Source organism: Equus przewalskii, chromosome 6 (assembly GCF_037783145.1).
Source record: "Equus przewalskii isolate Varuska chromosome 6, EquPr2, whole genome shotgun sequence".
In the NCBI taxonomy this organism is placed as follows: Eukaryota; Metazoa; Chordata; class Mammalia; order Perissodactyla; family Equidae; genus Equus; species Equus przewalskii.
Genome location: NC_091836.1, coordinates 53,106,858 through 53,121,259, shown reverse-complemented (window position 1 = coordinate 53,121,259; position 14,402 = coordinate 53,106,858). Strand labels below are relative to the sequence as shown.

Below are 14,402 nucleotides of genomic sequence, written 5' to 3'. Positions count from 1 at the left end.
TCCCTGTCTGTTATGTGGCTCACCCACAGAGGAAGAAAAACCCTTTCTGCCCGGGAGTAGAAGGACGAGCGGCAGCCAGCCTGGCCACAGGAGTGGAGGGAACAGCACAGGGTACAGGCCTGGAGGCTAGAGTGTGCGTGGCCTGTGGTGGGGCAGCATGGCAGACGAGGTTGCTGGAGCAGCGTGACGGAGGGGCAGAGGGGTAAGAGAAAGGCAGTTAGAAAGATGCGCGGCACTCTGTGGGCATCTGGCGGTCTGCAGAAACCCAGGGTCTTACCCAAGTGCCTTAGCTCCCCCAGCGCTCAGGGGCCCTTCTGGCCACGGCAGCTCGCCTCTCTACACAGGCCTGGCACCCACCTCTTTCAGGCCAACTTTGGATTGCAGTGCCCCTGGAGATGATGTCAGGAGGCCCCAGGATATGCCATCGTGAAAAGAGCTGTTTCCTTTGCAAATCTCTTCTAATCCTTTCAATTACATCGAGGAGACCGTTGTAGCTTGGGCTAGGCTTTTTTTTTTAAGATTGGCACCTGAGCTAACAACTGTTGCCAATCTTCTTGGTTTTCTTCTGCTCTTCCCCCCCCCCCAACCCCCCCCAGTATATAGTTGTATATTTTTTTAGTTGTGGGTCCTTTTACCTGTGGCATGTGGGAAGCTGCCTCAGCATGGGCTGATGAGCGGTGCCATGTCCCCGCCCAGGATCGGAACCAGCGCTGCTAGGCTGTGTTAAATGACCCTTAACCCGAGCAAAGAGAGAGCAAGCCTCAGGCTCAGCCTTTGGCAGTGTGCGCGACTGAATTTATACTTGAATAGCATCATCCTCCTATTTTTTACAATAAGTTTTCATATATTTACTTTACACATATTTGCATATATTTACATGAGATGTGAGGCACAATTTTAAAACATGCCTTTAAAGGAAAAGGAAAGTGTGAAGGAAAGACTAGTTCAAGAGATAGCAAAACCCAGGATCTGGGCACAGTTGGGTTATGTCAGCCAGCCCGTAGAAGTCCAGCCTGGAAGAGAGTTTGTTTCACAACCAGGGCCTGGCTTGTCCCTGATCTCCTGTCACACCCACTGTGGGAGAAAGGATCAGACAGGTGGCTTCTTGTTCCTCCTGCTTTGCATTGGGACGCCTCCCTGATTCTGAGTCTGCTGTGGCCTCTTCTGCCATCTCTGAGCTCGGCTAGAGGAGGAAGGTAAACTGAGACAGAATGAATCCAGTGGGGCCATGGAGGAAGGGAAGGTTGGTATGGGGGCGGGGGGTGGTTCAGGAGGTGATGTGGGAGGAGGAGGGGCTTGAAGATGGGCAGGAGAAGGGAATTCTGGGAGGCAGGTGAGTTTGGGAAGTATGTGGGAATGGAGCTGGAAAGAGAGGCTGAGCTACCAGGTGGATTTATTCTCTGGTCCTGAAATTCTCAACCCTGGCTCAGAATTGCCAGGCAGAATTAAGCAGCTGGGAGGGTGTGGTAGGTGACATATTCCCCAGAGCCTGATGAAATGTAGTCATTCTGTGAGAGAGGAGGGGGAAAAAACCCTCTTTCCCTTCGTAAGCCTCGAGTTTGGTGGTAGATGGGAACTTCTGCAAGATCCAGTGAAGCATTTCAAAGTTCCAGAGACACCAGGGAGAGGGGCTGCTGCTGGGGAAGGGAGCCTGAGGCCTCTGAATGTGCCCCTGCGCTCTGGCCTCTTCCCGGGCCAAGTGGCTGCCCCAGGCCATAGCCTGTAACAGCCCTGAAATCCAGTTTGGGGACGGAGCCAAGCCCTCAGGCAAAGGCACCCAGCCAGGATCAGGCAGGAAGGAGCCCCGGTTAAGGTTAATGAGATCACCTGGCGTCTAGCTCATTTCTCCCATCACGTTTGGATTCCTGCTTGTTCATTCGCTCAAGAAACATCCGCGAGCACATACGAAGTTCTCAGCCATGCGTTTTGTTTGTTGGTTGATAGGTTCAGCGAGAGATTCAGGCCACGGGATGTGCACCCAGGAGCCCCCAACGTGGTAGGGAGACAGGTCGGACACAGCCCAGATATTCCTGGTGCAGGATGATCCTTGCGTAGAGACAGCATTTTGCACGCCAGCTCTACTGCCTGGCCCGTCCGTGTCCTGCCCTCCTTACCTGGCTGACTCCTTCATATTTTTAGTAAACAGAACTTTCGCTGCCCCTCTTCCCCACCTCTGATTACAGAAAGCTGGGAGTGGCGAAGTCCGGGTGTCCGGGTCGGGTGTGGGGAGATGCCTCCCCTAAGAGGCCTGGGGAACCGGTGGAGCATCGCGAAAGCGCCCAACCTGAATTTGCTGCGGGAATGAATGGATCCCAGCGGCCGGTCTGCGCCTGCGCGCGGCGGGGGCGTGGCCCGGAGCAGGGGCGTGGCCCGGGGCGGGCGGGGACGAGGCGGGAGCGGGCCGCGGCGCGCGCAGGCGTTACTGGTCGCGCCGGATCACGTGAGCGCGCAGGCGCAGCGCCGCGCAGCCGGCTCCCTCACACAAAGCCCAGACGCGGAGAAAATGGCGGCAGGGGTCGAAGCGGCGGCCGAGGTGGCGGCGACAGAGCCCAAAATGGAGGAGGAGAGCGGCGCGCCCGGCGTGCCGAGCGGCAACGGGGCTCCGGGCCCGAAGGGGTGAGTAGCCCGCGGCTCCGCGTCCCGGGCCGGGCGCCTTCGCGGCGGCCCCGTTAGGTCTGTTGGCGGCCTCCCACCGGCGCGGCCTCGGCCGGGGCCTTTCCCGCGGGGCCTGCCCGCGGCGGTGGCGGCCGCGGCCGCCAGGGGTGACGCCGGGCGGCCCGGCGGCGCCGCTCTCTCCTCCCGGGGCTCGGGCTCAGGTCCCCGGGGCCCTCCGGGCCGGGCCGACCCCACGCCGAGGCCTCGGGCCCTGCCTGTGCGCTCGCGGATGATGGCGCGGGCCTGGTGCCGGAGGGACCCCGCGGTCGCGGCCTGCCCGCCTGTCGGGTGACCTTGGGCGCGTGGCTTTACCTCCCCGCGCCCCCCAATATCGCCTGGGGGCTCAGTTTCCCGCTCCGGCTACTGGGGGGGCAGGGAAGGGAAGCGAGCGCGCGCGTGGGGGGCTTCGCGCGTGGTCGGCCCGGTAAACGGTGGCGGAGGCGCGTGGGAACCGGGAAGGACCGCGAGGCCTCTCGGGGCGCCCCCGCGTCCCCTCCCCCGCCCCGGGCCCCCGGCGCCCGCCTCCTCCCAGGTGCGCGGGAGGCGTTGGTGCGGCGATCGGCCCTGCGCAGCCAACAAAGAGCAGGAAAGAAAAAAAGGCGAGAAACGTCCTCTTCCGTGTTCCCGGGGGAGAGCCTACATCCTCGCGCGGGCTCACCCGCTCCCGGGCTCCGTCACCTCTGCGAGGCCCGCCTGGGGCTCCCACTCGGGCCCTTGGCTGTTCAAAGTTTTCTCCAAGCCTTAGAGCCTCGTCTGCGCCCCCGCGAGACCCGCTCGTCGTGCTGACAGTCACCTGGAGGGGAGACGCGGGGAGACGTGTCGGCCCGACCGGCGCCCGTGGGGGGAGGCGGGGGGAAGGCTGGGCGCACGTGACTTCCCACCAGTTTTCTTTTCTTTTTTTTTTTTTAAATTGTGGTAACGTGTGCGTAACGTGAAATTGGCATTTTGGGCCGTTTTAAGGGGACGGTTCAGCGGCATCGGGTGCACTGTGTTTTTTGTTGTGGCCGTCGCCGCTGTCCCACGTCCAGAACTTTTCCGTCACCCCGAGCACACGAGCCGTGAAACAGTGACTCCCCATTTCCCCCCCCCCCCCGCCCGTCCCCAGCTCCTGGAAACTTCTGTTACACGTTGTGTCTCTTAGGGTTTCGCCTTCCCGCAAATGTCTAGTGCGCGGAACCGGAGTTCGTGGAGATTGGAAGTGAATGTGGTTAAAGCGCGTTGTGTCACCGAGCGCTCGGCGGATGACGGGCGGTGCTGGTAAACCCTCTCCCCGTCGGTGGGGAGGCGCAGAGTGCCGTGGTTGCTGGTCCTCGGAGGGCAAGAGAATGGCAGCCTGGAAGGGTGCCCAGCACTTTCCTGTCGAAAACTCTGCAAGGGGATGTGTTCGTTTAGACTTTTTCCGTCGTCTGTCTAGGGGAGCCCAGGAGGATTTGACGGCCATTTTTGGAGGTCTTTTTTCTTTTTTTTTAGGAAGATCAGCCCTGAGCTAACATCTGCTGCCAATCCTCCTCTTTTTGCTGAGGAAGACTGGCCCTGAGCTGACATCTGTGCCCATCTTTCTCTACTTTATATGTGAGACGCCTACCACAGCATGGCGTGCCAAGCGGTGCCATGTCCGCACCCGGGATCCGACCCGGTGAACCCCGCGCTGCTGAAGCAGAACGTGCAAATTTAACCACTGTGCCGCCAGGCCGGCCCCAAAGGAGGCCTTTAAGATGCATTTATTTCCCGTGTTTTTCTTTCAAAGCAGTTATCTCAGGAGGGACTGCTGCTAGAACCGTGCTAGGGGAGAAGGCGAATTAGTTATGGGTTATAGCATCTGGGGTACATATTTCAAATTTCCTGTTTTCCACTGTCCGTTTTCAAATAGTCATTTTGTGACAGATTCACTTGACAAACGCAACACATAGACCATTAGAAAGCCTGAAGGTTTTAGAGAGAAAATAGCCCTTGTTGGAAAGAACCTCAGAGTCTAGGGCTGCTTAATAGAGGATATTTCAGGGAACTAGCAACACTTAGCTGTATTTCATAGGGCCAGTGGAAAACTGTGTGGGTTTTTTGTTTTTTGTTTTTTTTTGGCTTATGAATCTCTTTAGAATAAAGCCCATGCCCAGAGGAGAGGCGAGTTAATATTTTCGTAGTAATGTAATTATGCTGTGATTGAAGTAAGGGAGTTACCTGGTAGGGGGCAGGGAGGGGCTCCCCTCCCCCCAGCCGAACCCCTGGGGCTGGGAGGTGTTCCGGAGGAGGAGGAGGAAAGAGGGTGACTGGGGAGAGGCAAAGAGGAGAGGGGCCAAAGGCTGGGGACTTGGGGATATGCTTTGCATATTTATAGAGAGCTGAGGCCACTGTAGCATTTAATGCTGGAACACTGGGGGCCTGCTGGTGGGCGAGGAATTGCAGGCTGAGGAATTTAGATCTTTATCTTGAAAGCCCTGGAGGGATGGAGAGTGAGTGAAACTTGGTTCTTCTGACCTTTGTGTCCAGCAGGAGTGGAGTGTGTGCTGTAAGCAGAAAAGGCAGGGAGCTGGCAGCCTTGAGGGCAGTTACTTTTCTCCGGGGTGTGAGAGCAGGAAATTTTATTTATTTATTTATTTTTTTGAGGAAGATTAGCCCTGAGCTAACATCAAGCCCATCTTCCTGTACTTTATATGTGCGAGGCCTGCTGCAGCGTGGCTTGAGAAGCAGCGCGTAGGTCCATGGCCGAGAACTGAACCTGCGAACCCGGGCTGCTGAAGCGGAACATGTGAACTTAACCGCTGTGCCACCGGCCGGCCCCAGGATTTGCTTTCTTTTGATGAGAAATGTATGCCATCTAAAGTCAGTCAGGATTCAGAGTTGGAATATATTTAGTCAGGGAGAAAAAGCATTCATTTTAGAGGAATATATCAGTTTAGGTTTGAGTTTCTTTTTTATTTTTAAATAAAGATTGAACCATATATTTAAAATCAATGACATAACCTGTTCTCCTTCCGTAGTAATGTTATGGCTGAATCAGAAAACTGAGAGATGGATTGGTCATTCAAAAAATAAAACGTTTATGTTTAGTGTAGATTGCCCGGGAGGTAATGTTAATGTCAACTTTGTTTTGTAACTGAGAAATGTTTTTCTTAAGCTGTTGAGAAAACTCAGGTTCAGGAAATGGACCCAGAGTCTGGGGGAGGCCGTGTTGACTCCAGGGCCTTAGCTGCTTCCAGGATGCTGCCCTGGTAACCTCTCACTAAACACAGTCACTTGAAGTGTTTTATTTAAACCAGATTCTCTGCGTTGCAGTGATTTGAGTGTTTGCTGTACTTTACAAAGTGATTGTGTCCTTGGCAGAAGGCATTTTTGAAGCAGGTTAGGTTGTGAGCCCAGATTAGAGTGGGGCCTCTGGGTTGATCAAATGCGTGCTGCCAGCTCTTTGCTTTCCCTTTGCTCTTTGATTTTATTCATGGCCAGGCAGAGACACTAGTCTACAAAGAGGAGTGAGCTTGTTTCTCTCCGGGACTCTCACATGCGCTTTCCCGCTTTCCCGGGACCATATTTTGCAGTGGTGAGGTTGAAAGCTGAGCTGCTCCTTTGGTGGTCTGTAATGAGTACCACGCCTGGGCCGCCTCAGCCAGTGGGCTTGTTTTAAAGCCTCATCAGCATATGCCACAGTGGAAGGCCAGGATTGAATCAGGCTCCCTCCCTATCCCCTCAAGAAAATTATTGGTACACAAATAGGCCGTCGGCTCAGTGACTGTGTGCCAGGTCTCTCTTTAGACCCGTCAGCGTGGATAGTAACCTTTTACAGGTGGAGGAACGGAGGCCTAGCAGAGAGATGGTGACGCTGGGGCTCGGACCGAGATATGGGCCCTAGTCACCTGTAGTACTGCTCCCTGAGATACCGTGCTGAGCGTTTACCAGCTGCTCTTTGTTAGGCTGTTGGTTCTCGCAGCATCCCTGTCAGCTACCATGGAAATAGGTTAGTTATGCTGGTTTTGCTGGTGAAGAACCAGAGCGGTGAAGAGCTTGAGTCACGTGGGTAGTTAAGTGGTAGACGGGCAGCTAGAAGAGTGCTATGAATAGTGCTCTCCACATCTTAAATGCATTAGAGGAGCTCAGGGTTGAAAGGATTTCTGTGCAGAATCATTTTACATAAGGGAAGGTTCTCAGGGGGCTTTGGGGAGGGGGCACTTCCTTCAGGAGATGTGGTCAGGATCTCAGGGCATCGGGCTTGCCATTTTAAGCTACACTCCTGAGTGACAAACTGAGAGTCGTGAGAGTGCTGTATGTGGGAATGCCGTGGAGGCCTAAGAGGGTGGGGATTCAGGGATTCACACAGGCACGTAGCAGTTCTTTGTGGAGTGGGCACTCGGGCTTTTTTTTTTTTTTTTTATCTTTATGTACAGTATAATTCTAGGATGGTGGAGCAGTAACATGATAAATTACCAGTTTTCAAAGAATGCTGTCAGACAATTCCAAAGCCATATTAAACATAATTAATCTTGTTTTAATGACTTGGAAGGTACTTAAGGTATATTAGGCTTGTTTTTATTGATATACTATGAAATAGGTTGACAGAATGTCAGAAAAAGTCTTTATTTTATTAGGTCTATTTAGAACATCAAGTGGATGACCGGATGCCAGAATCAGTCAGATGGTGTGTTTATTGGCAATTGAGAACTGAGAACTGGTTAGCAAGGAGGATATTGGTAAGACATTTAGCTGGCCTAGGTAGAAGCTTATTGTGGCTTCAGTTTCTTTGAAAGATTACAAATTTGTTACTTTATATTGGAGTTACAAGTCAGGTTATTGGAGTTAGGATTGAAATTTAACAATCATGAGGGCTGGCCCCGTGGCCAAGTGGTTAAGTTCTCGAGATCCGCTGCAGGTGGCCCAGTGTTTTGTTGGTTCGAATCCTGGGCGCGGACGTGGCACTGCTCATCAAACCACGCTGAGGCAGTGCCCCACATGCCACAACTAGAAGGACCCACAACGAAGAATGTACAACTATGTACCGGGGGCTTTGGGGAGAAAAAAGGGGAAAAAAACCCAAAAAAATCTAAAAAAAAAAAGATTTAACAATCATGAGTCGAAACTTTTAAAACAGTATTGTATAATTGGCACAATAAAGTGCACACATTGGAAATGTAGTTTGATGAGTGTCAGTATATGAACCCCTCACTGAGTCAATAAATATGTCCATATGATATATACAATAAATATAGCCTTAGCCCCCAGAAGGCTTTTCTTGCCCCCCTGTAATCCTCTGAGTGCTGCCTTCCCCCACCCCTGGGCATCCGTGGATCTGCTCTTCATCAGTATGCCTCAGTGGTTCTCACCAGGGTGATTTTTTTTTTTCCCTCCGGGGGACATTGGGAAGTGTCTTGGAGACATTTTCCATCTTCACCTTCAGGACTGAGGGGTGGAGTTGCTACTGGCATCTCTAGGTAGGGGTCAGGGATGCTGCTAAACAGTGCACAGGGCAGCCCCCCACCAGCAGTATTATGTGGCCAAAATGTCAGTAGTGCTGAGCTTGAGAAACCCTGATACAGATTAGTTTGCCAGATTGGATTTTTTTCAAATATAGAGTTTTATATGATGAAATCATACCATATGTACTCTTTTTTTTGGTCTGGTTTCTTTGAGTTTATTTATTTTGAGATTCATCCGTATTGCGTGTAGTTCATTACTTTTTGTTGAATAGTATTTCAGTGTATGCATATACTACAATTTGGTTTATTCATTTACTTGTTAGTAGACATTTAGAATTCCTGTTTGGGGATATTACAGATGACATCATGAGCATTCGGGTAGAAGCATTTGTATTGATAAATGCTTTTCTTCTCTTGGGTGAGTATCTAGCTGTGGATGATTGGCTCATGTGCTAGGGTGTGTTTAACATAAAATTTTTAATGTCTATAGTGTTTTAAATTTGGGGTATTTAGGATAAATCAGTTTATCTTATCAGTGTTGCTAAATTATAATCCACCTATAAAAACGTACTTCTAAAAGATTTTCAGAGTTGTTTTACATATATTTTAGGGCTAGAGAAGAATATTTCTCTAATTTTACAGTAAAGACGAGAACATTGGACAGTTTTTAAATGGACTTTTCAGGACACCATGCTTAAACTGTCACATCTTCTGTACGTGAGTGGGATTTCCTTAAGGGTGGTTCTCTATAATTCTGTCAAGAACAGCGTTGATGGTGATCATTAGATTCATGAAAAGGTCAGTTTTTTAAGAAGCTCCCAGTGACCAGAGGTAGTTCTAACCCTTTGCCTAGAGGAACCTTCTTGGAGGGAGGAAATGGTCAGCCAGAGAAGGATTCGGGTGCAGTGGTGCTGTGCCCTCCCCCGGGCATAATCCTTGTGAGCCACGTGATGGGGATTAACCCCAGAGCAGATACCCAGCCTCGATCGGCAGCTGGGCCGCTTGCTCTTAGCAGTAAAGAGCAGTAATAGTGCAGCCAGTCCGTCGCATACTGTTGTCTAGACACTTTGTTACCTGCTCTGGCTGTACTTAGTTATTTGTACATTTGTAACTAGTAGGTGAAAACACAGACGGGAACTATTACTGTGGCATGGACCCTGTGTCAGAAGGATGTTTTTTATTGTAAGTCATAGAATATTGGGGTTTCACAAAAAACTAGTTACATTAAAATACGTTTCTGTCCAGTGTAGGTCCAGGAAATGTAGATTGATCTACATTTTATGAATTTCTGCTCCTGCTTTCCTCCTCATCTGCTAAAAGACTCCTTGGCAGTTATGCTCTGTGTAGCAGATTCTGGTTTAGGGCTTGCCTAAGGAGTAGACAGGTGGCCTGGGTGACAGTTGAGGGTTTCCCTCTGAGATCGGCTTGTGGTATGCAGCCGCCCGATGAGGGTCTGTTGTGAAGCTGGGGGAAGAGCTCTGGGGCTCGGGCGTTGGAGGAGCGGCCACACCCCCACATCTGCCAGCCTGTGAGGAGGAAGCCCATTTATTGCCTGTTGGTGTAGTTCAGCTCGTGGAGGAAGTGGCTTTCCTTAGTTTTGTCTGGAATGACACCTTCACTGGGTTGCCACTTGGCACCCTTGTGTTTGGATATGGGGACCAGTAAAAAAACTTTTAAGGACTACAAAGACGTGCTAACTTTGTAATTTTTCCAAGTACGTACGTTCAAGTTGTCCAGCCACCATCGGGTATTTGAACACTAACCCTTCCCCACACACGGTCTTCCACGGTAGAATAAAGATCACCCTTTTAATTAAGTGTAGTTTTAGAAATCATCAGTACCATGGTCTTAGCTTTCTCTTTTTCCGTTTTTGTCGTGGATCACAAAGTCTGCTAGAATCTGTGGAGTTGCTGGATGCTCACTGGTGGAAGGATAGGGCTTGGGAGCAGGAAGCGCAGGACTCAGGGCCCTGATAAGAACTTCCTGTGGCTGCCACTCCCCTGGTGTTTGTTCCTGGGCAGCTCTCCCAGGTGTCTACCTGTAGCCAAAGGGGGCTGAACTTGAACTTGGCCCCTGCGCTGGCTGTGCACACCCTGGCCTTTTGTTGTGGGGCCTGGGCTTCCAGCCTGATGTCTGGTTCTGTGCTTTGGATGTCTACATTTCTCATGAAATGTTTTTCTTGTCCCACTCGAAGCCAAATTTGTGTTTATAGTGCTTAGAAATGAAATGTTACCTCAACAGAGGCGCCTCACGCACAAAGGTGAAGAATATGACGGGAAAGCCAGTGCCAGAAAGCATCCTCGCCTCTTTGCTCATTGTGGGCTTGTTTGCTTGCCCTCTTTTGCCTACCAGGGTTGCTCAGACTTGGGTTTTCCCGGGCTCAGGGTAGTAGGGTTGTGTACAGAATGGTTTCTTTCTCTTGAAAAAAATTTTTTTTATTGTGGTAAAATACATGTAAAATTTGCCGTTTTGACCATTTTCCAATTTAGTGGCATTAAGTACAACGTTGTGCAGTGTGCCACTATCCACTCCCTGTTAAACAGTGACTCCCCGTTCCCACCCCCCAGCAGTCCCTGGTGACCGCTGCTCTTCTTTTCTTTCTGTGTGTCTGGCCTGTTGCGCTTTCCATGCCGTTTTCAGAGCTCATCTGTGTTGCAGCGTGCCAGCACCTCATTCTTTGTGCCTGAATGATACTCTGTTGTGTGGATGCACCACAGTTCGTTTGTTCCGTCTGTTGGTGGACATGGGTTGTTTCCACCTTTGGTCGTTACGAATAATGCTGCTGTTGGTGGGCAGGTACCTGAGTCCTTGCCTGCGGTTCCCTTGGGTGCACACCTAGGAATGGAATTGCTGGGTCTTATGGTGATTACATGTTTTAACTTTCTGAGTAACTGCCAGTTTTCTGTAGCAGCTGCACCACTTACATTCCCACTTTAAAGAAACTTTTTTTTCCCACAACAAAAGGCACTTTTATTTGTGAAGCTAACATTGGTTGGGCCTGTGTGCACCACCTCATTTCTGTACCATGAAATCTGTGAAGGCTTCCCTTCTCTTTTCCTGTTCTGTCTTGGAATTAAAGCCCCTCGGGCAGGGAGGTGGCCTCTCGCTGCCCTATCTGTTAGAGCCCCATAGGAGTGGGCGAAGGCCTTGGGAGAGCATATTTTTCTTGGGAGTGGTTTCTAAATAGGTGAGTGGTTGCTTTTGTTTTTGTTTTTGTTTGGCTGAGGGAGATTCACCCTGAGCTAACGTCTCTGCCAGTCTTCCTCTATTTTGTATGTGGGTCACCGCCACAGCATGGCTGCTGATGAGTGCTGTAGGTCTGAACTCGGGCTGCTGAAGCGGAGTGCGCTGAACTTAGCCACAAGACCGTGGGGCCAGCCCCTCGATAAGTGGATTTCAGGGAGCGCACTACTGCCATTTTCTGCTCTATGGAGCACTTTAGTCTGAATGTCTCGAATCAAAATCAATATTAGTCTTGTGTCATCTGTAACTGTGTGGAGCTGTAAACCTGGCAAATCAAATATTGTCTTTCATATTGTGCTAACATATGGACTCCGTTTTTTTTTTTCTCTTGAATTCAGTGAAGGAGAACGACCTACTCAGAATGAGAAGAGGAAGGAGAAAAACATAAAAAGAGGAGGCAATCGCTTTGAGCCGTATGCCAATCCAACTAAGAGATACAGAGCCTTCATTACAAACATCCCTTTTGATGTGAAATGGCAGTCACTTAAAGACCTGGTTAAAGAAAAAGGTAATGGTACTGGTGGCTGAGTAGGGTAAGAAGGTCGCTGTGTCATCTCTCCTGTGGCTAATTCCTTGGTTATTTTTTGTCATTGGAAGCTCTTCTGGGTAGAGCATGTGTTCTGTCCAGGGTTGGCAGTTCAGCCTCCTACCCAGCCTACTTTTTTTGTGGTCATGCACCTGTGTGTCCAGCAGGGTGGTTTGTAGGGTCCCCGGGCCTACAAATGATTTTACTGGCTTAATATGGTCAATAGGGCTTTGAGTAAGCTTGAGGGGAGCCTCTGTGTGTGGAGGAAATTTTTCGAATTCTTTATATATGACAGGAGAGATTTTTGCTTTTCTTTTTCATTCTTTTTTGGCTTTTTAATTCTGGCGGGAAGGTAGTTTAAATTTTGTGGATGTCTTCCTGGGATCAAAATTTGGTAGCTGGAGCTTGTGCTGCTCAGATTTTCTAAATTATAAAACATTAGCTTGTATTTAAACTCTGAGGCTTTTTCCCTCGCGGGGGGAAGAAAGAGTAGATTGGCAATTGGAGAGCTCAGAATAAGGCATCTGCTGTGCCACGTGGTGCCTTCAGGGCATGGCAGTCCCAGCCCAGGGGTCCACATTCTGGCCGAGGGCAGGAGAAGCACCTGGCGCTCTGCTGCCACCAGGAGGTCCGAGGAGCTTGGTTGCCCCCATGGTCCTCTGCCTCACCCCCCTGTGCACATCACGTGTCGTCTCTCTCTTCAAAGTCTCCTGCTGCTGCTTTTGCCTGCCTTCCTTTCCTGATTCTTGGCCCTGCTGGTGGCACTCAGGGCTAAAGAGATTGCTCAGCCCTGCTTTAGACAAAACTATTGCTGGGGAACAATTTGTCTAATGCCTGGAGGTCTCCCTCTCACCCCCACCCTCAAGGGAAACCTAGCATCAAATCACCCTTAAATGGAGTCTTTTTGAAGGACTGAAAGGTATTGGTTTTCTGGAGCATTCATAATGAAAAGAGATTTGAGCTTGATTTGTCAAATGATTAACATTTCAGTGACAGAGATGCCACTTGGATAGGCCATTTTGGGATGTGTACTGGTGCTCCCAGCGTGGGGTTTTGAAATTATGAATGGCCCACTGCGATCATTGTCCCATTACTTAACTCAACCACGACACGTCGGCAGCCCTGGGCACTGTGAACCTCTGTACAGTCATGTAGGCTGCTCCCATGTGGTACTTCTCCAGATAACACGGATGGAAAACCGTTTTGGTGTGAGATTTGTTTTCCTACCTTGATCGGCCAAATCGTTCCTGCCAGTGCTCCTAGGGCCAGAGGGAAGTCTCTTCTTTATGTCTGAAGGGCATGTCACGTGGCATCCCAGATGCAGTGTTCTTGGTTTTTGGGACTGCTGCTTCAATACAAGCTTAGAATTTCTGTACAGTACAGTTGGGTCTCATTCGAATTAGTTTTTGGAATAACCCCCAAATTTGTGTTCTCGTGATTTGGTTGAACCGCTGAATTGATACTGCCATTGCTAATAAGGTATAGTAGTTCCAAGAACCAGGAATGTGGTTTTGAAAACGCAATTGTTAGAATTGTGTAAGAGATTGCCGGCCAATTATTTTTTCATTTTTAGGAGTGTGTGAACCAGTTTTGGGACATGATGGATAAAGTCGGTGACATTTTCACTGCTTTACCATTCAGTACTTCAGTTTTGGAAGCCTGAAAGCTGGTAGCAGCAGCAGCCATGGCGTTTCTGGATGTAGACGCAGTTCACCTCAATTTCCTATCTTGCACTGTACGAAGCGTGGAGCCAGCCTGGTGGTTTATTTGGATACGTCCAAACTGGTTCTCATATTCCCCTGGCATTCTACTCCGAATGCCCTGGCTCAGCCCTTGCAGTGTATTTTTGGTGGTGTAATTTAGAATTACAGGTGTGCAGTAAATCAGTTATTTTTAACAAACCTTAAAATGTTCTTGTTTAGCGCTCCCCTGTACAGGTTAAATTAATTACTTTTTCTGTTTAATTAAATTATTGCAGTATTGAATTGTGGGTAAAAGGATTCATAAGAGAAAGGTAATTTTTTTACGGTTATGCTTATATTCAGTATGTGAGGTCCAAAGAAATTTACTGTGGTTACGTACATATGACTCCTTAAGAAATGTTGTTATTATTTTCATTGTGAGGTTTAAATATATATTTTTATTCGTGTTTTGGTTTACCATAAATGTGTTTAAATGGTTATTTGAAATCTGGAGTAATTATTTGAAATCTGTTGCAAATAAGTTTTAAGTTTTTTGACAATCTGTTGTGGCACAGGAGAAAAATTGCACATAGAGGCACTTACTTTCTAAAAACCGCAGTCTCAAGATGATCTCTGGAGTGGACAAACCAGAGATTTGGGCTGTCAGAATCCAACCGCTCTAATCAGCCTGCGTTTGAAGAGTCTGTCCCTGATGGAATCCTGGCCTGTTTCAGGAAGCTAGGGGAATAAGAGCCAGAATTAGTTGTCCTGAACTTATCTGAAGAATGTTCTGGTGCCGCAGCGCTGTCCATTACCACCTCTCACAACTAGAGGAGTGGCTTTGGGGTGGCAGGCGGGAGCTTTTCTAAGAGTAATCTTGCCTGAGATTGCCTC

General features: G+C 49.5%; 1 protein-coding gene and 1 long non-coding RNA gene across 17 annotated transcripts in view; one reads left to right on the top strand and one right to left on the bottom strand.

The window, feature by feature from the left end:
• Positions 1-14,402, top strand: part of HNRNPM (heterogeneous nuclear ribonucleoprotein M) — a 359,069-nt gene that overhangs the window by 319,524 nt on the left and 25,143 nt on the right. For 2 of the 16 annotated variants that reach the window (XM_070623847.1, XM_070623846.1), the window contains exons 1-2: positions 2,387-2,616; positions 11,639-11,808. The exons of 1 other annotated variant lie outside the window; for it this stretch is intronic. In XM_070623847.1, the coding sequence (XP_070479948.1) occupies positions 2,504-2,616; positions 11,639-11,808 (283 nt within the window). In that variant the 5' untranslated portion in view covers positions 2,387-2,503. Of the gene's footprint in view, positions 1-2,386; positions 2,617-3,108; positions 3,255-11,638; positions 11,809-14,402 lie in introns of those variants that run through there. 13 more of the 16 variants (XM_070623834.1, XM_070623822.1, XM_070623844.1 and 10 more) reach the window with 9 other exon arrangements.
• Positions 824-1,966, bottom strand: LOC139083934 (uncharacterized). Its single transcript, XR_011541095.1, has 2 exons — positions 1,828-1,966; positions 824-1,183 (listed from the first exon to the last, which is right to left on the bottom strand). It is a non-coding gene; the product is annotated as an uncharacterized lncRNA (long non-coding RNA).